At 39.1% G+C, this 23,875-nt stretch overlaps 1 protein-coding gene across 6 annotated transcripts in view; it reads left to right on the top strand.

The window, feature by feature from the left end:
- Positions 1 to 19,899, top strand: part of ZNF451 (zinc finger protein 451) — an 88,709-nt gene extending 68,810 nt beyond the window's left edge. For 4 of the 6 annotated variants that reach the window (XM_006149180.3, XM_014588051.2, XM_014588050.2 and 1 more), the window contains 5 exons: positions 2,430 to 2,573; positions 3,606 to 3,736; positions 4,868 to 5,054; positions 11,456 to 11,524; positions 19,213 to 19,312. In XM_006149180.3, the coding sequence (XP_006149242.1) occupies positions 2,430 to 2,573; positions 3,606 to 3,736; positions 4,868 to 5,054; positions 11,456 to 11,524; positions 19,213 to 19,310 (629 nt within the window). In that variant the 3' untranslated portion in view covers positions 19,311 to 19,312. Of the gene's footprint in view, positions 1 to 2,429; positions 2,574 to 3,605; positions 3,737 to 4,867; positions 5,055 to 11,455; positions 11,525 to 17,779; positions 17,815 to 19,212; positions 19,313 to 19,698 lie in introns of those variants that run through there. The other 2 variants (XM_027772134.1, XM_014588048.2) reach the window with 2 other exon arrangements.
- Positions 19,900 to 23,875: the final 3,976 nt, after the last annotated feature.

Here is a 23,875-nt window from a genome sequence, read left to right as displayed (position 1 = left end):
TGTTACTTAGATTTAGCAATTAGAAGTAGAGTTTGGTCCAGCTGCAGTGGTATACACTGCTAAGATGTTCTCATAGGCTAAGATCATATGGAAGGTTCAGGTCATTTCCTAGTCCATCCCGAAGACCAGGTGCCATGGCTTATATCTCTGATCCTGGTGACTTGGAGGCTAAGGAAGGAGGATTGTGAGCTTCATTCTGGCCTGGGCAAAATAGGTGAGACCTTGTCATTAAAAAAGACCGGGCATGGGACCAGCAGATGGCGTAATGGCTACATCACTGGACCGCCCACATAGTTGACCGTGGTTTGAGTCCCGGACCTGGCAGCTTAAAATTCATGTAGGGTATGTGTATGTGTCCATGCCCAAAATCCCAAGAGGAGACTAGAGGAGAAGGGACTGTGACATGGCCATCCTCCCTGGGGCGGGGGAGGGGGTAATTTCTCACTTCCTGTCTTTCTGTCTTTGTCTCTCTGTTGAGTGCACACGCCGTGTAGCAAAAATCTCAGGCATGGTAATGTGTGTGTGCATGTATTTGAGCTGAGAGGCCAAGGCAAGAAGATTAGTGACAGCAAGATCCTGTCCTTAAAAAACAAATAAATAAATAAAAAGGAAAGGCAGCAAGGTACCAGGCGGAAAATTGGGGTATGAATCTCCTTATTTGTACTTACTCTGGATTTTTCTTCTGCCATAGAATGTACTGTTTTCATTTTGTTTAGAACTGTATTTTGTTTTGTTTAGTGTCTTCATTTTAAGCCTATATCCTTTTAAATAAATATTTACTCTTGATGGATTATATAGAGACAGTGAAAATATGTGATAATTTTGACTAATATTTTTATGAACATTAAATTTTTTTTAACATTTTTTTTTAAAGATTTATCTTATTTATTTATTCATGTACTTACTTTAACTTGACCAAAGACGGACAGAATGAGAGAGAGTAGGGGAAAATGAGAAACCAAACCACTAGGTCCAGGACTCAAACCATGGTTGACCATGTGGGAATCCAGCGTGCTTAGCCACCATACCACCTGCTGGCCCCTTGAACATTAAATTTTTGAAAGCTTGCTCTTAAACATATGTAGATCTCAACATCACTTACGGTCATTACATGCTTTCAGTGAGAAAGGATTAAAACGTGTGAGTCCTATTCACCTCTATTCCAAACATGAAACAGAGGCACACTCTATCTTATAGTCTTGTATGCGTTTCTTTTCCTGTTCTGATGACTTTGGAAAGTTGTGATAGTCTGTGTTTGATTCAAGATGGTTATAATATTGGGTTGTCAGAAAAGTCTTGACTTGCTGTTCTGTGTTTATGCAAAATGTATTATGACTTTTCTGGTGACCCAATGTTTAAACCTGGAATTATTGAGAACTTGGAAAAAAAGACGAAGGGTGGCTTGGAAATGTGAGGGAATGGCAGTCATGTATCTAAGGGAACCTCAGATTGGCAGAGTAGAAGCTATTCAGTTTTTAAATAATTTATCATTTTAAGATCTCCATTGCTACCACTAGAAATGTTAAGGCCTTATCAAGGTGGAAAGTGTGAGACCAAGGGAAGGGGGAAGGATAACAAAAGTTGGAGAATGGGGAAAAGGGAAAGAACTTAACCAAGAAAGATGTGTGTGTGTGTGTTTTCTTGCTTTTTGCTTTTTTAGAGAGATTTTTGCTATAAGGGCGCATGTGCTCGCTGGAGAGACAGAAAGTGAGAAATCACCCCCTAGGGGGAAGGCCACGCCATAATCCCTTCTCCTCCATTCTCTTGGAGTGTTGGGCATGCATGTGCACACACATCCAGCATGAGTTTTAAGCCACAGGATCCGGGACTCAAACTGAGGTCGACTACATGGGAGTCCAGCGTCATAACCATTACCTTATCTGCTGGTCCCAAGATGTGTTTTTGATAAATGCTAATGTGCCACTGGCACCCATTCTACCACACTTTATGGCAGGTTGTGGATTATCTTATGCCTGCTTTCTAGGGTATTTAATCACAGACCAAAAGACTGTAAATAAATGAGTCTAGACTAGGCAAAGCATCAAATTCTGGCGCCAAAAAGGTCTTTGAATTTTATTTTGATAGATGGTGCAAGTTTTGGTTAGTTAGCATTAAAACATTGTCTTCTGGTTCTCTATATCTTTTAAAAAATTATTTTTATAAATGACTCTTAAAAGTGTTAGGACCCGTGACAGAATTTTTTAAAAGATATATAATGGAATTTATTAAATACTCAGAATATTTTTTATCTGATTTAAGGGTATATTCTGTCACTTACAAATTTGAATTTCATGAAAAGGTTTAAGTAGAGATGATGTGCAAGATCAGTATTTTTGTGTGTTATGTCTCCAAAATATTTTAGACTTGAGAAATTAGAGTGCATTTAGCAAATTCTTACTGAATTCATATTAACGTTTCTCACTTCTCAGAGGAAGAAGATGTTGAGCTTCCTGATCTGGATTACCTGCGGACCATGACGCATATAGTCTTTGTAGATTTTGATAACTGGTCAAACTTTTTTGGTCATCTACCAGGGCATCTTAACCAAGGGACATTTATTTGGGGCTTTCAAGGTATGGTTATTTATAAGCAAAATATTTGAGAAACTCTCTATTCTACCCCATTGTTTCACTTTTAAAGTCTTTTGAACCTTCCTGAATAGAACACAGGAGTGTAATTGGAATATCTTTACTTTGCATTATAGTAGCAATTATATACTCTGCTAGAATATTTTTCTTCTTTCCATGTCTCTATTGCAAATGTTAGCTCTGGGCAGATTTGGTAACCCAGTGTTAAAAGATCTTTTGATACACATTGAAAAAGTCTTCATTCAACAGCACCTGCAATGTGCCAGGCACTATTGCTTGGTATTAACATGGTTACCAGTTGTTACGGTTTTCTGTCTATACAAGGAAGCAGGTGAAGTTTTGCTTTTTTATTTTTAAATTATAAAATTAATAAATATCAGAGTTAGCTTTTGAACTTTGACCTATCTTAGCTATAGGACTAGTGTTATTTTCAACATACCAGAGCTATCATTTTAGTCCATCCTAGCTATTCATAACTATGGAGATTCATCTAAATTTTTTTATAAACCATTGACCAAACCTGATGAGTTTTCTTTGGTTTAAAGAGATTTACTATACTGAGCATCTGATATAGTTATTTTTTGATAGGAAACAGCATAAAAGGGGAAGATTAAAGACAAAAACATACTGACCTGAATAAGTTAGCCAGGATAAAGTTCAGCAAATCTCTATTTGTTGATTATCCATTGTTTCTATCCACTGAACAGCCTTTAGGTATTAGAAAACCCACTAATGCTTGCATTCATGCTGAACGATGGCATTCATAGAATTTTCACCAGCATTACTTTGAATTTGCTTAACATCTATTTTCAGATGAATAAGCAGGGGAAATTGGTCTACTTTTCTGAGGTAAAACAAGATAGCGATACCCATGCTAGGACTGAGTTTTTTCTACATTCTAATCTAGTACTTTTCCTCTAAAAAAGCTTTTAATAGTGTGCATTTTTCCTTGATAAAATATTTCTGGGTTTTCCTCCCCTGTTTGACTATCATTTACACCTTTTCTAAAATTAATAGGGGGAAACACCAATTGGAAGCCTCCACTCAACTGTAAGATCTATAATTACCTGAATAGGATTGGATGCTTCTTCCTTCATCCCCGCTGTAGTAAAAGAAAAGATGCTGCTGATTTTGCCATATGTATGCATGTGAGTCATTGTTTTATTCAAACTCTAATGTGACTCTAGGATCCACTCAAGTTTTTTTTCCTATTGAATTGTAATGATGGCACGCAGACCGTTATTCAGTACTGTGTTTTTGTATGAAACCTATATCAGCTTCTACTTATAACTACTGTGAGGACAGGAGTTCATAGATATTTATTTACTTCTTTATTTCCAACTCTTAGCAGACCCTCAACTGCACCCAAATATTTAGTTATGCAATAAGTAGTCAAGAGATGATACTGTGTATGATATATGCTGACAGTAACATTCCTGAAATCGAGAGGTTCCTTAACAGTTACTATTGGCCTAGATGGAATTTCACTTGCTTCTGCCTCCTCTAGTCACCTATAGAAACCACCAATCTGAGACCCACTTTATTATCATCATTATTATTTAGCTTTTGCTACAGGGTACATGGGCGAGACAGAAAGAGAAAGTGAGAAATCATTCCTCCTGCCCCAGGGATGGTCACTCCACAGTCCCTTCTCCATTCTCTCTTCTTGGGATTTTGGACATACATGCACACATGCCTGGCATACTTTCCAGGCCACCAGGTTTGAGATTCAAACTACACACTCAGCGAAGTAGGATTTAGCTGTCTTACTGCCACGCCGCCTGGTTGGCCTCCTAAGACCCACTTGAAATTGAATCATGTACTTGATAGCTTACATATCACACTGATAATGTGAATTTACTCTGAAAATGTGTTAACTAATGCTTATGGTTTAAACCTTAAGAGATTTCTTTTTCTCTCTATCTGCCAAAATTGAGTTTTGCTAATTACCTTGCTTACCTTTTGGCACTAGGCCAGATCTCCTATTCTTACATGAAACATGTAGCCTTTTAGCTCTTATTGGACTTCTGTTTTGGCTTTTTTTTTTTTTTTCCCTTAGTGGCACATAAAATAGCTTATCTTAAAATTAGTGTCCTCTTGGCATTTGTTCAAATGTGCTATTTTTCATTTATGAAGGAGATATTTGTATCATACTTTGGTGGGTGCTAAAGAGCAGGCTTAATATACCGTCCTAGATATCTGTTCATTGTGGAAAAGATGCAGTTTGATATGAGACTCATGCTGATTGATACCAACCTATGCCATTTGTTCCAACTTAGGCTGGCCGTCTAGATGAACAACTACCCAAGCAAATTCCTTTCACCATCCTCTCAGGAGATCAAGGTTTTCTGGAGCTAGAGAATCAATTTAAGAAGACTCAGAGGCCAGCTCATATATTAAACCCTCACCACTTAGAGGGCGATATGATGTGTGCCTTGTTAAATAGCATATCTGATACCACCAAAGGTACGCAGCTGCATTCACAGTGCAAACCACCCAAGAGGAGGAGACTTCACTGCTGAGAGAAACCAATAAACTGCTGTCCACTAGTGAACTGTTGCCTGCTCACTAAATCAGTGTTTTCTTACTTTATCTTATTTGTCTTTTCTTTATGTCAACTTTATTCCCTAGTGTTTTAAAAGGAGGAGGAATTCATAATAATTTTCTGAAGCCTTTATTTAATCTAATAGGCAAAAGTCTATATTCATGTATTCATGGGTTGAAATGTGTTACTATAAATTTCAAGGCTTTGAATTCACATCTTCACTGTGTTTCTGACTTTCCGAATTTATCTTCATTATTTTAGAAATCAAAGTTCTTATATATGAAATCCCAGAAACAAAAAATAATAGTATGGCAATATAAAAAAAAGAAAAGACCATTTATGAAGTTGATAGTGACAAAAGGAAACCTCTTTTGGAGCTGTAGGTTCTTAGAAGTGATGAATACCTCTTAATATTTTTGTTTCTGGGTTTTTGCCATAGGATGTGTGTGCTCACCACTGAGAGACAGAGGGAAAATAAGAATTCACTCTCAGGGGGATGGGTATGCCACCATCCTCCTCCTCTATTCTCCTCTTGGGATTTTGGGTATGTACACATGGTGCGATGGGTCCCAGACTCGAACGTCAGTCAGTCATATGGAAATCCAGCATCTTAACTGGCCTGCCACCTCTTGGCTTCTAGTACCTCCTATCTTATTTCTGAGACTTGTGCTGTCTTCTCTACCTTAGTAAGTTTGCTCAATGAAAGGAGTGCTGGTATCCAATCTGACTTCCCAGTGTTTAAGGATATAGTTCTAGAGATGCAGTTCTGTTTTTTATAATCTCTTACATAAAGAAAAATGCCTAAAAGAAGATAATAAAAGAATAGCTCACTTTAAAATATTCTTATAATTTTAATCCATGAATAAAATTTGAAGGTATTGATTAATGACCTTCATGAAAAACAGTGTCTACTTTTTGACATTTTTATTGTACGCCTTTAAGTTTTCCAGTTCTGCTTTCCAGTCAGTTTGTTTTTCTTTCACTTTCAGTATATTCAGAACCACATTTTTTAAAAAGCTTACTTGGGACCAGCAGATGGCGTAATGGTTAAATCACTAGACTCTCACATAGTCAACTGCAGTTTGTGTCCTGGCCAGTGGCTTAAAGCTTACGCTGCGCTCATATGAGTGCATGCCCACCCAAAATCCCTAGAAGAGAGTGGAGGAGAAGAGATTGCAGCCTGGTCATCCCCCATTTCTCACTTTCTGTCTCTGTCTCCGGCAAGTGCATGCACCCATTAGCAAAAATCTCTTTTTTAAAAGTTATTTCTGAAAGAGAGGCGAGGACATCCCAAGTACGGTCCTAATGTCGCTGTCTACCCCCAGTCTCCACCGGACTGGATCATGGGCACATACACATGCCTGACCTGCTCTTAGAAGTTACAGGACAAGAACTCATTATGTCCCGTAGGGGTCCAATTACATTACCACTGTGCTACCACCTGGCCCTGGAACCACATTTTAGTTGAAAAATCCATTATGAAGAATTTTGCTCTAATTAGTAATTACAGTGGATCAATCCACTTTTGCAAAGTTAGTGATCAAAGTAATGATGCAAAATTATCAAAATGAACTCTTTTGCATATTTATGTCATGCCTTAGTACTGAATATGACCTTCCTATTTTGCAACTTCTGTTTTCATCTACTTTTCCTATCTTTGGCTTTCTATTAAAAAAAAAAAAAAAAAGCAACTTTCACTTTCTTTTGCCATCCTTAACATCTACTTAATATCCTGCAAAATACTTTTTACCTTTGCCACATTAGACCAAACTTCTTTTCCTTTTCTTAAGCTGCTTCCTTTGGAAACATTTCTTTTATAATTTAGAATGTAAAACTGGTTATGGATTTGCCTCTATTTCAGTTTTATTTGGAATGACAGTTGCGTGTGACCAAGTATGCATGGATGTGTTTGGGTTGGAGGTAAGGTGTAGGTTATTGATAGTGCTGATCATGCTCTCTGGGTGCTCATTATGCTCTAGATATCCCCTCTTTTTTTAAAACAAAAATTATTCATGTATACTCATTTGAACTTTTGCTTTTTTGGAGGTACATCTATATTTTCTGAATTTTGTGTAGTGCATAAAGATTATATAGTACCTAAAGAGATTGTGTAGAAGGCTATGTCTAACACAGCATGTAAAGTACATTGAGTATTCAGTAAAAAATAACTTTTTTTTTTTGGAGAGGTTTTTGCTATAGGGCGCATGCACTCACCAGAAGGACGAAAAGAGACAGAGAGACAGAAAGTTAGAAGTCATGCCCTGGGGGGATGGTCACGCTGCAATCCCTTCTCCTCCATTCTCCTCTCGGGATCTTGGGCATACACACACACACACACACACGCCTGGCGTGAGTTTAAGCCAGTGGGTCCAGGACTCGAATTGCAGTGAACTACATAGTAGTCCAATGACATAGCCATTACGACAACTATTTTTATTACTGTCATAGAAAAATATTCCTAGCCACTACATTTTTAAAGTGATGAAAATAATTCAAATTATGTGGTCTGGGGCCAGTAGGTGACATGGTGATTAAAATGCTGAACTCCCACTTGACTGTCTGTAGTTTAAATCCCAGACCTGGCAGCTTTCTTTTTCAACCCCCTTATGTCTCCCCTCCTGCCCCCCCCCCACTCTCTGTCTCTCTCTGATGATTGCCTTGTAGCAAATTGCAAATTTTAAAATAAAAGGGGCCAGCCAGATGGTATGGTGAGGTGGCTGGATCCCAAATGGCCAACTGTGGTCGAGTCCTGGACCTGGCAGTTTGAAACCCATGCCAGGCACATGCACATGCATGCCCAAAATCCCAAGAGGAGAGTGAGGTAGAAGAGACTGTGGCGTGGCTATCCTGCCTATGGGTTGATTTCTCACTTTCTCTGTCTGTTTCTGTGTCCCTGGCGAGCATGCACACCCTATAGCAAAAATCTCTCTCTTTAAAAAAAATAATAAAATTTTAAAAAAGGACTAAGCATCAAACTAATAAATTTTTTTTTGAGAGATTTTTTTCCCTATAGGGTGCATGTGCTTCGCCAGAGAGACAGAAAGAACAACAGAAAGTGAGAAATCACCCCCCAGGTGGGTGGCCATACCACAATCCCTTTTTCCGTTCTCTCAGGATTTTGGGCTTGCCCTCACATGTGCCCAGCACGCGGTATAAGCCGCTGAATCCAAGACTCGAACCTCAGTCAACTACATGGGAGTCCAGCAATGTAACTATTACACCATCTGCTGGTCCCCAAAATAATAATTCTTTTAAAAACTATATCAGGGCCAGCAAATGGTATGGTGGACCAGGCTGCTTCTCTCTCTTGTCTCTGCAGTGAGCATACAATGCTTCATACCAAAAATCTCTCTTTAAAAAAAAAAAAAAGATAAAGTGAACCTTTATTGTGGATCTGTGTGCTGGCCACCGTGCTAGCTGACATTTTTTATTGTTATTTTATTAAATTTCATTTTATTTATTTTAATTTGACCAGAAAGTGACAGAGAAAAAGTGAGAAAGCAAGCTGCCAGATCCAGGACTCAAACTGCAGTTGTTCATGTGGGAGTCCAGTGCCCTTAACTACCACACCACCTGCCGCTCCCCCTAGTTGACATTTTTTTTTATCTGTAATGTTTAAAGATTTTTAAACAACCTCTTCCACTTGTTTCTTTTTTTTTTTTTTTTTTAGGAACTTTTTTTGCTATAGGGCATGTGCGCTCACCAGACAGACAGAGACAAAAAGCGAGAAATCACCCCCCCACCGGGGGGGGGCGTGGATGGCCATGCTGGAATCCCTTCTCCTCCATTCTTTTCTCAGGATCTTGGGCACACATGCACACACGCCCAGTGTGAGTTTAAGCCACCGGGTCCGGGACTCGAACTACAGTCAACTACATGGGAGTCCAGCAACATAGCCATTACGCCAACTGCTGGTCCTTCCACTTGTTTTTTTAATCCTCTTTGCACACTATGGGGTAGGAGTATTAGATGACCCCATTTTATAGGTGATGATGCAGAGGTCCAAAATGGTTAAATAACCCACACAGCAAGTGCTTTTCTTTTCATCTGCTAAGATTAAGGCTTTTGCTGACATACCTGATTTTATGATGTAGAGGTAACCATTTAGTGTGAATTATTGCCTCTAACCATGTTCTTGAAGGGTGAAGATAATGAAAGATGTCTGCAGTAGTCTAACAACATGGCAGAACTTACATAAAGATACCAAATATGAGTTGTTGTTGTTTTTTAAATAACTTTCAGGAAGATTCCTTTTTTTATATTAGATGATAAAGATTTGATTGTGAGTTCTGGTACTTTACAACGTAAACTGATTATATACTGAACATAGGCAAGAAAGCAATTAGCATTGCAATTTCCCTGGGATATTTTGTCTCATAATTAAACCAATAAGGTTTATTTTCCAGGGCTTTTTGAGATGTCAGTACAAAAACTATGTGCATTGAGTCAGCTTTTCGAGCATTTGAACATGCGATTTCTCAGATTCTCTAGAAACCAGATCTCATTGCTACTTCCAGTTCTACTGCAAACGTTTCAGGGTGCATAGAACTTCTGGCAGTGTTTGCCTCCCTTGGACCAGTATGTGCTCCCTTGAGAGTGAGATATAATGAAAAAGATTTTACTACAAGACAGTTCTTTTTTTTTTTTTTTGGAGAGGTTTTTGCTATAGGGCACGTGCGCTCGCCAGACAGAGAGATAGTAAGAAAGAAATCACCCCTCAGGGGGGATGGTCACGCTGCAGTCCCTTCTCCTCCATTCTCCTCTCGGAATCTTGGGCATGCACGCACACGCGCCTGGCATGAGTTTTAAGCCACTGGGTCCAGGACCTGAACCGCGGTTGACTACATGGGAGTCCAGCAACATAGCCATTACGCTAACTGCTGGTCCCAGTTTTTTTTTGAATCTTAACATTCTTCTTACACGGTCTCATTAATGGATCTAAGACTGTTGTGTATTCGTCACTTTGGATGAATGGGGTAAAATCATTAAGTATGGTCAATAGAGTTACATGAATTACACAGGTTTTTTAAATCATCTTAAGAATTGAACATGAAAGTCCACCTGTGCTATAAATGTATAAATTGAAGCAGCATCAAGGCCTAAGGAACAGGCATTTATATAAAATAATTGTTGAACATAATTCTGAGTCTATGTTCCTATTGTTTCTTAAGCCTGTTAATGAGACAATAGGTCATTGCTTTGGGCACATCCTAAAAATCTATATTATCCAATTAGTTCTATGCGGTGTCACTAAAAATAGGAAAGAATATTCATTATAGTCTCTGTTCTCAATATGGGGTTGATTGAGGCAAGAGAAATCTTACAACTTTTGCAACCCAGTGTTAAGCTAATCTTTGTGATTCAGGCATACAGTTTTGCCTTGGGCTTTGTATGTAATGATGTATTGTGAATTGTTTGGATCATTTATTGCATGCTGCTTTTGACTGACCTTGACCTTACTTGCAATAACAGAAATCCCTGTGCATTTTCTCTTTGTTCTTTGTTTAGAGGTTTGATTTTGTTCTTCAGGCTATAAATGTAATATTTTATTTCCTTTAAACACTGCTTGAACTATTTGAAGTATTTTGCTGGAATGGCGAAAGATAGCCTATAGCAACAAACTTCTACAACAAAGGAATATAGTGGATGTAGTTATTAAGTTTTTACATGTTTGTACAGAAACAAATATGTTCATATGACCTGTTAAGTTATTCAAACACTAGTTCAGGCACTATTATATTCATAAGCCATGTATCAGTCACTTATTATGTTATCAGTCTCATGTATAACTTAGTCACTGTTACATAAATAATTACATTATCTATGAGACATATCTATATTAGTTATGTTACTATGTCTTATATATGAGATTTATCCCATGTATATATATTATATGTTGATGAATCAAATCTTAGGTCACTGACATCATCATGGTTCAAATTGTGGAATACCTAGTCAGTTGTGTCATTTTATAAAGCCTTCATCTCTCATTAAGAAAGCATATAATATACATCAGGTAAGTAAGTTTATGTCATGAAGAAGCATTGCTAACTAAAACCTATGGCGTTACTACCATAGATATAGTAATACATGTATATAATTTTCAAAATACAGGAGAATTTAATTTGTTACCATTTTAAAATAATATTTGGAAGACATTTAAAAAAAGAAAAGAAAAAAACCTATTGGGAAAGTTGTGCATTTTAACTAGTTAACTTGAGTAAGAGAAAGTTCATTGAAAACAGTAATGTTCAAGAAAACATAAATGATGGCACAGTAACTTTTTCAGAAATACATCTGCATTTATTGATCTTCCTTGCAGAATGTGATAGTGATGATAACGTGGGTACAATAAACACTTCAGTGGGAGAAGAATTCAGATCCACAGAAGGTAACCTCATAGAGTTCATCCTTTCTTTACTTAACTGTATCTCTGGCTTTTGTTTTGTTCTTTAAATTTCTCCCTCCTCCTTTATAGCCCTCCCCAAGTTTAAAAAAAAGTTTTCACATTTTAGAGAATAGCTTGCATTTTTTCATGTAAGACGATTTAAAATAACTAGAAGGATAGAATAACCATTTACAGCCCTTGGACCAGATCTAGTTCATCACCTGGTTTTGTAAAAAATTTTAAGAACATAGCCACACTCATAAGTATTGTTTTAACTGTTGCTTTCTCACTATGAAACAGAATTTGAGTGATGTGACAGAAATAGTATATCCCTTCACCCCAAAAAAACTATTTCAAATAATTATTTTCTAACCCTTTACAGGAAAAGTCTATTAATTCATGGGCTTGAAGATTATCTTAATACCCTTATTTTGATTTATTTTGAATAACATTAAATTAATAGTAAAAGGCAGTGGAGGGGCCACAAGGTGGTCCGGTGGTTAAGGTGCTGGACTCCCAGATGGCCAACCACACACAGCTCAAGTCCCAGACCTGTGGCTTGCTTTCTCACTTTCTTTCTCTCTCTGTCTCTTTCCTCTCCCTCTGGTCAAATTAAAGATGATAATGATAATAAAAAATAATTTTTTTTAAAAGGCAGTGAACTCCAAAAGCAAGCACTTGTACCTAAATATTAATGATTGTTTATGTAAATTAAATACATTTTCTCTCTTTTTCAAGGAGAAGCTTTTTCTATAAGTTAAAGGCTACTTTTTGTATCACTTGGCATCAAGTCATTTTCTGGCTATACCGCTATTTAGTATCTCTTCTAGCCATTTTTTACTTTGGTTTATCCATAACGGACTGCATTTTTAAATAACTGGGGTACAGCCAGCAGATGGCGTAGTGGTTAAGGCACTGGCTTCCCACATGGCTGACTGCAGCTTGAGTCCTGGGCCTGATAGCTTGGTTTCTTGCCGGGGACCAGCCTCAGCGTGGGTGGGTTATCTCTACGGCGGCGGCGAAGGTGAACAGAAGACAGAGGCCTTGATGCCTTTTCATGCACATCCTTTGCCGGACACCCCTCAGAGATCGCTCTCTGAGGAGTGACAACTGCTAGGAATCATCATGCGTTTTTATTGCAAACATGTTACATGCAAGTAAAGGGAGAGGGGCTAGTGTTTTAATTAACAGCTCATAAAGTTTTTAACAATAGAGAACAAAGATTCTATTGGGGGGGGTTGGAATAAGGGTGGGTCTAGTGCAATTCAGGGTTGGATTAAGGGTGGGTCTAGTGCAGTTCCTCAATTGTAGGTGGGTCTCCATGGAATGCAGTTTCGGGAAAGCAGTTCCGGTAAGCAGAGATGATTATCAGCTGATGTGGTGCAGCAGCCATCTTGTGATTACTGGGAATGGTGCTGAGAAAAGAAAATCTCAAGAATAGATAAGGGCCTTCCAAAGGTCAAGATTACTTCTGCCTAGAAAGAACTTCAGCCCACCCTCTATTGTGACCATGGAGATAAAGCATTGTAATTAATAGTAAGTGATCAGAGCAAAGGGGATCGGGTCAGGGGACTTCCTGGAAGATTTTATCATACACTCAGGATGTATAAGAGAGCTATGTAATTATTTTATAGTAGTATATTGGGGAGCCAGAGAGGGGTCACTTCCCAGTAAGGCTGCCACAGTTTTCTGGAGCAAATAGCACACAGCCTTGCTGACATGCTAATTGACCCAAGCTTCCTTCCAAGGTCGGGGGGGCGCACAACAGTGGTCTTGCCATCATGTTGATCCGACCAGAAGCGGAGCTCAAAGGTCGGGGGGCTCAGACAGATCCTGGGGCCTCGTCGGGTCGGACTCCTACAGTTTCTCTCTTTCTCTCTCCCTCCTTCTCTTTCTCTCTATTGAGCATAAGTGCCCTATAGCAAATTAAAATAGTAATAATTATAATGATAAATTAAATAATTTAAATTAATAACTGGGAGAGGAAGTTGAGATAATGGTTGGAAATACTTTGAGTTTAACTGAAGGAGCTGAGAACATAATATGAACTTCTTTGACATTGAAGGTAAACGGTAGAAGTCTTCATGTATTTTTGTTGTTGTTAGAGAGGTTTTTGTATAGGGCACGTGTGCTCGCCAGAGAGACAGAAAGCGAGGGGTGGGGATGGCCATGCCAGTCCTTCTCCTCAAGTCTCGTCTTGGGATTTGGGGCATGTACATACATGCACCCAATGTGAGGTGTTTTTTTTTTTCTTCTTCTTCTTTTGGAGAGGTGTTTGCTATAGGGCACGTGTGCTAGCCAGAAAGACAGAGACATAGAGACAGGAAGAGAGAAATCACCCCCCGGGGGGATGACCATGCCATAATCCCTTCTTCTCCTCTCTCCTCTCGGGATCTTGGGCATGCAAGCACATGCGCCCAGCATAAGTTTAAGCCACCGGGTCCAGGACTCAAACCGTGGTTGACTATGTGGGAGTCCAGCGACATAGCCACTACACTAAGTGCTGGTCCCCCCAATGTGAGTTTTAAGCTGCTGGATCTGGGACTCGAACTGTGGTCGACTATGTGGGAGTCCAGCAACATAACCATTATGCCATCTGCTGGTCCCAGTGTACTATTACAGTGCTCATTGCTGGTTTTTGTTGAAGGTGGAAATAGAGGCTGGAAAGTAAGGAAATGTAGCTAAACACAGAATGTCTCCGAGATTTATGATTCTGTGCATTTGCTTGATATATAATGCAATTAGTTTGATTAAGAGCATGCTAGAGCTTTGTGCCACTAGGAGTTTGGAAATTTTAATCTGGCAGTAGAAAATTCTAAGCCATCTCTCCTACAGCCAAAATTCATTGGTTAAATAAAGTTGGCAGTAAATCTACAGCCTAATCGGAAATAAGTTTTTGACCACTTGTTTTCCCAACATGGTTTTTCAAGGTCTGACTCAATGTTTAGCAGCCACATAAATGAGAACTTAAACAAACTAAAGGACTTTTGTGAGTTTTATACAAAACCTGTCAGCTAAGTTGTTTATGAAGGCCACTGAAAGTTAAACACCATTGAACCATTCATGGAGTTCAGATTTTGCAACCTATAATTGCCATCCCATGACTAATTCATGGAAAAAGCCAAGCAAAATTATAACTTATAAATAACCATTCTTTGAAAGGCTTCACAGTTGCATGGGCTTTTAGCTTACCCAGAAAATTAGAGGTGTGTATAACTGGATGGGTAATAGAGTTTTACCATTTTGTTACTTGTGTAATGTTTTATGGTTCAAATATTGAGGTTTTGCATTTTTATGATTCTTTAGTTTAGAAAAAAATTTAATAAAGGAGACTTTAAACTTTAATTACATGTGGTGGAGACATATGTTCTAGTTCTAACAAAAATCAATGTGTTACATGTATGTTTTATTTCCTCTTGCTATATGTAGGTGTAAGAAGCATAGCAGGTTTAGGGTTTCATGTAAATTAAGGAATAGATCTCCTTTGCATTTTTCTCTAGTATTTGTTCTTTATTTTTTAATTTTTTTTTTTTTTGGAGAGGTTTTCGCTATATGGCGCGTGCGCTCACCAGACAGACAGACAGAGACATAGAGACAGAAAGCGAGAAATCACCCCCCAGAGGGGATGGTCACGCCACAATCCCTTCTCCTCCATTCTCCTCTCAGGATCTTGGGCACACACGCACCCGGTGTGAATTTTAAGCCACTGGGTCCGGGACGTGAACCGTGGTCAACTATGTGGGAGTCCAGCGACATAGCCATTACGCTAACTGCTGGTTCCCTAGTATTTGTTCTTTATTCTCTTCTTCATCCTAAAATAACTAGCTCAAGTACCATCTCTTAGGTTGAACTATATAAAATTACCTTACTGGAATCAGCAGATAGCGTAATGGTTACGTCACTGGACTCCATGTAGTCGACCACAGTTCGAGTCTCAGATCCAGTGGTTTAAAGCATGCTGGGCAAGTGTGCCAAAATCCCAGGAGGAGAATGGAGGAGAAGGAACTGTGATATGGCCATCACCCATGGGGCAGGGGGAGGTGATTTCTCACTTTCTTTCTCTCTCTTGCGCACACGCCTTATAGCAAAAAAAAAAATAAAATTACTTTGTTAAAGACAATTTTGAGTGATCAGTGCCTCTTCTTGATTTCTCATCTTTTTAAAATCTTTTTGGAGAGGTTTTTGCTTCAGGGCATATGCACTTGCCAGAAAGACAGAGAGACAGAAAATGAGAAATCACACTCCCCCCACCCCCCACAGGAGGGATGGCCATGCTTCAATCCCTTCTCCTCCATTCTCCTTTTGGGATCCTGAGCACGCATGCACACATGCCCGGCGTGAGTTTAAGCCACCAGGTCCGGGACTTGAACCACAGTAGACTACATGGGGTTCCAGTGACATAGTCATTACGCCAGGTGCTGGTCCCATAGATTTCTCATATTTATTCCAGCACATTTAACACAGGGTTTGGTATTGTGATTGCTTCTTAATAAATTACCTTTTTTTCCCCCTCATTTAATTAATTAATTAATTTATTTATTTATTTTTGCTGCAGGGTGCATGTGCTCACCATGGTTACACACACACACACAGGGAGGGAGGGAGGGAGTGCAAAAAGTAAGAAAGTACCCCAAAAGGGGAATTTTTATACTGCAGTCCATTCTCCATTCTCCTCTTGGAATTTTGGACATATATGAACATGGTGCCTGGCATGCTTTCAAGTCTGCAATTCCGGAACTGGAACCATGGAGTTGACCATGTCAGCTGCCTTAGCCACCATGCCGCCTGCTGGCCCAATGAATTAACTTTCAGTGAATGTAAAATCTGTTAGACCCATCAGGACTCCTGACAGGGAGTTTCAGCTTCTCAATAGACCCAAACTTTGCCTTTTAACTCCTCAAGCTACTAAGTGCTTGGCACTTTTGAGTGAAGTCTAGCCAACTTGTTCCAAAAGGATCAGAACATGCCCTAAGGCAAAAATCTATAAAGCATTAAATGCTACCCTGTGCAGTTCCCTTCATTCAAAGGTCAATTCCTGTCCTAATTATATCTCTATTTCTACCTGCTTTTTGTAGTTCTCCAGTGACTTATATTTATGGGAAGGTTAATCTACTACAAAGTGCTCTACTATTACTGGGAGTAGAACCATATAGTTTTTCATTTTTTTATCCAATATTTTAACTGGCAAGCTTAGTTCATACAAGCTCACTGTAAATATTGTATTTGTATTTATTTCTTCTATTTCATTCTTTTGTTTCCTCTTTTTTTTTTTGTGAGTATTATTTTGTGGTTACCTTGAAATTTTACCATACACACACCCCTCTTAAAGACTAAAACTTACATACTGTCTACCTCTTTCAAATTATGAAAAGACTTTAGAGCACTTCTGAGCTGGTCCCTTTTGTTCCATTACGTGCTGGTAAAATTTTCTCGCATTTTGCTTTTGTGTGTGTATGGAATATAAGGTGTAAAATATTAGGTCAAGTACAAAATAACTGTGTTTTTCTATGTAAAAATGCATCATGACTTTCTCAGCCACCCAAAAGCTCACAAAGTGGGTTATCACCTCTCAAGTTAAAAAATAGACCACCACTAATACATTAGTCTCCTAAGGCTCTATAACAAAGTACTATAAATTGGCTGGCTTAAAACAATAGAACTTGGGGCCTGCGGGTGGCATGGTGGTTGAGGTGCTGAACTCTCACATGGGTGACCACAGTTTGAGTCCCAGACCTGTTGGCTTGCTTTCTTACTTTCTCTTTCTCTAGTGAGTGTACATGCCCTATAGCAAATTTGAAAGAATAGTAATAATAATAAATAACATTAAATAAATAATTATTTAAAAAAAAATAAACAGAACTGTATTGGACCAGCTGGTAGTATGGTATTAAAGGTGGCTGGATCCCACATGGTCATCCGCATTGTTCAAGTCCTGGACCTAGTAGCTTGAAAAACACACCAGGCGTGTGTGTATATATGCCCAAAAGATTATGGCATGGCTTTTCTCCTTCAGGGGTGCTTTCTCACTTTCTCTGTCTCTGTCTGTCTCTCTTCAATGAGCACATGCACCCTATAGCAAATAAAACTTTTTTTTTTTTTAAGAAAAACCAAATTTATTATCTTACAGTTCTGAAAGTTAGATGTCTAAAATCAAGCTGTAATAGGGCCACACTCCCTCTCTAGTTCTGGTAGTTACTAGCAATCTTAGGCATTCCTTGGTTTATAGATGCATTTTTTTGTTGTGTTTTGTTTTGTCAGATGGTGCTTGCTTTCACTAGAGAGATGGAGAGAAGGTGAGAGAGAAAAAGCACCCCGAAAGGGAATGATCACATCACCATCCCTCCTTCTCTACTTTTCTCTCCTTTCAGTATTGTCATATATTATCTTTCAGAAGCTTTTATTTTTGCCTTTCAAAATTAAATATGTGGTATATCTGGAATTTATTTTTGTGTGTTCCTTAAGGTAAGGGTAAAATTTTATTTTTTTCCCTGTGACCTATCAGTTGTTCTATCACTGTTTATTAAACAAGACCATCTTCACTACAGAATGGTGGAAAAGATGGTCTTAGTCATAAAGCAAGTGTCTTCATGCACATGGGTCTGTTTCTGACCTGGCTCACTAGTAATACTATATATATATTTTTAGAAGTTTTTGTCTTAGGGCACATGTGCTTGCCAGAGAGAGATACACACACAGTGAGAGGGAAAGTGAGAAAACACCCCCAGGGGGATGGCCACACCATAATCCCTTCTCTTCCTGGTATCTTGGGCGTGCAAACACATGCTACTGGTGTGACTTTCAAGCCATAGGATCCAGGACTCAAACTGTGGTCGGCCATGTGGGAGTCCAGCGATGTAACCACTGTGTCAACTGGCACCAGTACTACATTCTTAATTACTGTAACTGTATAGTAAGTTTTCATATCTTATCAACTCTTGTCATCATTTTTGCTAAGAGTAGCTTGGCTTTTTTCTCATCCCTTTGAATCCATCTTAAGACGCATCAGTGGCTCTGAAATGTACCTTAACTTCAGTTTTTACTAGTTTGTAGGTATTTGTTCTGTTTTGTTTTTGTAGGTTTTTGCCGTAGGGTACATGTGCTTGCTGGAGAGAGAGAGAAAGAAGGAAAGTGAGAAAGCACCCCCGGGGGTGGGGGTTGGCCACACCACAATCCCTACTCCATTCTCCTGGATTTTGGGCATGCATGCACACATGCCCTGCATGATTTTCAAGCCTCCAGAATCCAGACAAAAAACATGGTCGATCATTTGGGAATCCAGTGCCTTACTTGCCACACCACTTTGTGACCCCATAGTTTCTAGTATTTTAAATTACAGAGAGCATAACACCAGTGTCCCCACTCAGAGGAAGATGCAGCTATATCTTAGAGGGGTCACTAGTGCCTGTAAATGAAGGAGACTCTAAGAGACAGTAGATTGGATGGGATGAGATAAAACTAGTGTGAGAAGCTAGTATAAGGCCAAAAAATCAACACCTAATTTTACCTTCCTGTATTGTATCATTACCTAGATAGGAGATGGGAGAAGATCTGTGAACCCACTAGGTAATGTTTGTATCGTTCACTTTTGTATTCCTATCTTGGAATATAGTGCACATTGAATAAATGTTTGTTATATATGTACATATACATTATGCTTCTCAAATGACATTGAGTTTCACTCTTTCTCTTAGGTGCTTTACAGTTTAGTCCAACCAGCACTTCCCCCCACCAGCACTTCCCCCCAACTTTACTGAGGTATAATGGACAAATAAAAAAACTGCATCTTTAACAGCCAGTGAAATTTTGTCATTTTATGGTGTTGCCTTTTTGTTTCAAGTCTAATACGTTACCTCAAGTCTTTTAGGACATAAATAATGATTTTTTAAAAATACTTAATTTTATTCATTCATTCATTTATTTTAATTTTACCAGAGAGAGAGAGACAGAGAGAGAAAGGGAGGGAAAGTGAGAAGACAAACCACCAGGTCCAGAACTCGAATGTGGTAGTCCATATTTCAAAATACCCAAATAGTGTGAAGAAACTGCTAATCCCAACTTTTCCATTTTGATTTTCCTTCTTGAAAATATGAGGGTAGTTGATGAAACTTACATAAACACACATATTGATTAGTTTTATTGCCCTAAGTATTAAAATTCTATTTTTTTTTTTAACACAGATGTGGAATTAGAAGAAGCTATTAGAAGAAGTCTTGAGGAAATGTAATTAAAGATTTACTGCACAGCATCAAGTGGCCTTGAGAGGACTCAGGATAATGAATTCTTGAGTTTGTTTTCTAAAGGAGACCAGAAGTCGACTAGTACAAATGCGTTTGAAAACACGTTTTTGCTTTCGTATCTTCAAAATCCAATGTTCATTTTGTATTTTTGTGCTATGGTACAAAAATGTATGGATGGACTAAGATTCATGTTAATGCAAAAGTAAATTATGTATTGTAATGTAGGTATCATAGTTTCCAAGTTAACTTTGAACTCATATATTTAGGCTAAAAGGATTTTTTAAAAAGCTCTTGTCTCCCATATAACATTAGTTCTCTAATTTTACTTGTATTATACAGATAATTCTAGTTTTTCTGTTTTGTTTTTGAGTGACAGTATAAATAAAGGTGTGCCATAGGTCAGTTTTTCCATAAATTATACTTTTCCTGTGGCACTAATATATAATACCTTTGTTTATGATTATTTGAAGAGGATCATGAAAATTAATCATGGAAAGAGATTAAAAATTTTACCAGTGATGTTCTTGTGGATATCACACAGATGTATATTCTTGCTTTTATTAGAGCAGTGTATTGCTAAAATAAACACACCTGATTTTTTCAAAACTTTTTCCATTCCTTTTACCTGCTTAGACTTTTCGTGTGACTTGTATGCTCTACTGCTTAAAGAGAAAGATGTCAAAATATTTGTATAGAATTAAAGTTATTTTTAATATTAGTTCTTTTTTATATATTTATATAAACATAATAGTCTTCAAAAAACAAGATCTACTCAGGAATAACCTTTAATTCTTCAAATTTTTTTATTTGTCAGTTTCCTACATTTGGTATTACATATTCAAAAATTCTTAAATATTGGGACCAGCAGTTAGCGTAATGGATATGTCGCTGAACTCCCATGTAGTCGACCATGGTTCAAGTTCCAGACCCAGTGGCTTAAACTCACGCCGGGCACATGTGTGTGCGTACCCAAGATCCCGAGAGGAGAATGGAGGAGAAGGGATTGCAGTATGGCCATCCCCCTTGGGGGGGGGGTGATTTCTTGCTTTCTCTCTCTCTCTCTCTCTCTCTGGTGAGTGCACGTGCCCTATAACAAAAACCTCTCCAAAAAACAAAAATTCTTAAATGTTGAGGTCCCATTCTGAATTTAAAATAAAATACTTTAGAGGGCAAGAAGGGCTTGTCATACTGTTTATGTATATGCTTTATGTTATTTGGCCAGAAGTGTCTTATGCCTAAAACTTTTCAGTAGTGATTATTTATCAAACTTAAAAAATACTTCTGACAATATAAAGCTTTTCCTTATAGATGACGAAAAGACATCATGGCCAGAATTTTGTTCTTTCTCTGAAACATTAATCATGTTTTTAATTCATACTAAAATACTATTGTATGACCATGCCACAATCCTTTCTCCCCCATTCTCTTCTTGATGTTTTTGGTTACTCACCCACACAATGCCTAGCATGTTCTTCAAGCCTCCAGGTCCGAGATTCGAACTGCATGGTCAGCCGTGTGGGATCCACCACACCATGGGCTGGCCCACCTCCCTTACATTTACAAAAAAGACTTTGTAGCTTGGGAATTTGTGAATCATCTTTTCAAAATGTCATTATACTCTCTATTTTTGTGTTAACGTGATCAAGCATGGCATTAAGAGGTAGTCACTGAGCTGGGCCTTCAACATCTTCGGGAGCTTCCTAGTGAGGAGCACAAAAGGCATTTCAGAAAGAAGAGTGTTGTTCAGCATATGTGGGACAAGAGGATACTGCTTGTCTTTGCCAGAGATTGCACATTCTACATACTGATGTACATTCTACACTATTGTAAATGCTCATTTTAAGAGAGACTGAGAGGCCAGCAGATGGTGTAGTGGTTAAGGTGCTGGACTCCCACATGACTGACCATGGTTTGAGTCCCAGACCTGGTGGCTTAAAACACAACTGGGTATGTATGCATGTGTGCCCCAAATCCGAAGAGTAGAAGGTCATTTCTCACTTTCTCTTTGTCTCTCCCATGAGTGCACACACCCTATAGCAAAAATCTCCCTTTAAATAAAAAGAGAAGCTTTAATAGTATATATGATATAGAGTAAATAAAGCTTTTGATTTGACAAGAAAGGGATATTTCATCATGACCTCTAAAAAGAGATAATTGAATTGTTTAATGTTTTAATAATTGTCACTGTATTTCTACTTGATAATTAAAAATTATTTCAAAATTAATAATTTGATTTGAATTTAGAAACAAGATGTATGTAGGCAGTGGATGCTTGAGAAATTTACCTAGATTACAATGCAAAGTAAATGTTTCTAAATTGACCAATGTTTATTTCATTACTTCATTCACGCAAAGTATTTATTGAGTACCTCTCATGTGCCAGTGACTGCTGTAAGCACTTGAGATATACCAGTGAGTGAAACAACGTCCCTATTGGGACTTGTGTCCTCTATGTGTCCAATGTGTACTCTATGGCGTACACACTGGGAAAGAAGAGGATTGGACAGGGCGAATAAATAAAACTGGTGATAAGTGTAAAGAAGGAAAGGAAAGATAGGAAGGGAATAAGCAGTGGGATGGGAGTTGGGGGGAAGCTTGCTGTTAAAAGGGTAGCCTGAGAAGATCTCACTGATAGGTGAACTTGAGCAGATCTGAATGAAGAAGGTAAAGGAATGAGCCATACAAATATATGTAGAGGGAAGAGGGGTCCGGGTGGGGGATGAGAATGCCTAGATCCGTGCTTGGTAAGGAAAAGCAAGGAAAGGCAAAAAAATGCTAGTATGGCCAAAGCAGCATGAGCCTGGAGAATGGATGGGAGATAGGTCTTGGAGGCTTTCCTAAGGATCTTGGCTTTTACTCTGAATTAGCCTTTGGCAGTTCCTGAGAGTAAGTGGCCATAGTTTGCCTTATTTGGAAGGATTACTTTAGTTACTGTATTGGGAATACATGTGAGAAGTGTTGAAAGAAGCTGGGAGAGCAGAGAGCAGGGTACTGGAGTGATTGAGGTACAAATTGACCAGAACCAGAATGGTGGCCGCGGGTAATTGGGAGGAGAGTCTGGATTTATTTTGAAGGTAGCATTGATGGGATTTACTAATCAGTGGACTGGATGTAGGCTATGAGCAAGAAGAGTTTGGGATGATTCTAAAGTCACTTGATAGACCATAGTTTTTCACTTAATAGACTGAAACCTTTCGCAAAATGTGTTCCTATTTCACGTTGTCATGACATGACAAAATAAGGAGGCCAAATAATCTACACCAGTAGTTTATTGGAGTTTAGAATGAGTTCAGAAGAAATTGAGATCCGAGGTTAAGGGCCTCATTTCTGTTAAAAGTATTTAAATGGCTTTAATCTCAGATTACAAAGGTTGTAGTTCAGTTTTAAAGTGTCATTATCTGTCATTTTACGTGTCCTGTACATTTTCATCCTTGCGATATAAAGTATAGCGGTAACTCTGACAGAGAAGCGAAACACCCTTTTGTAGGTAGACAAATCTTTGTACTCAGCCCTTACTCTGTCTTCCACTTTCCTTAGGATGTCTGATCTAGGGGCCCATTGTACCTTTATTATTGAAGTAAATTGGGTGTGAAGTTCTTTTTCTCTAAAGCTTCAGTATTGTCCAGGCTTTCATTATTCCCTCCGGAATGTGACAGGTAACAGGGCCGGTCAGGCAAGGATCAATTGCCTAGGAGCTGTATTTGCGCTGTTTCACAAAGGGACCCTTCCTCCCCCTATCAGAGGGCTCCAGCCTCGTTCTTGCTTTGAATTATGGGTGGGGGAGAAACTGTTAGTAAACGGAGCCTCCCGTCGCTGGCAATGCGCCCACAGCCTGTCTACTGCTAGGTACCGTCGCGTGTGGGGACGGCTGCGCTCGGGCCACGCCGGGAGACGGAGCCGGGGGTCCGGGAGCAGAAGGACCAGCGACCTCCCCGGTCCTCCGCTTTCTGCGTCCCTGCTTCCCGTCGTCCCCTCAGGCCCAAGCCCCGCTCGCCCGCCCACCCTGGAGCCCCGTCCCAGGCCCGGCACCCGAGCCCCGCGGCCAGCGCGCCTGCCCTTCTTTGGCCACGCGGCAGCGGCGGAGTCGGCGCGTCCCCGGGCCGCCCCCGCGGGCGTC

This window comes from Tupaia chinensis, unplaced genomic scaffold (genome assembly GCF_000334495.1).
Source record: "Tupaia chinensis unplaced genomic scaffold, TupChi_1.0 Scaffold000256_1, whole genome shotgun sequence".
Taxonomy (NCBI): domain Eukaryota; kingdom Metazoa; phylum Chordata; class Mammalia; order Scandentia; family Tupaiidae; genus Tupaia; species Tupaia belangeri.
This window is presented reverse-complemented; position numbering and strand designations above follow the sequence as displayed.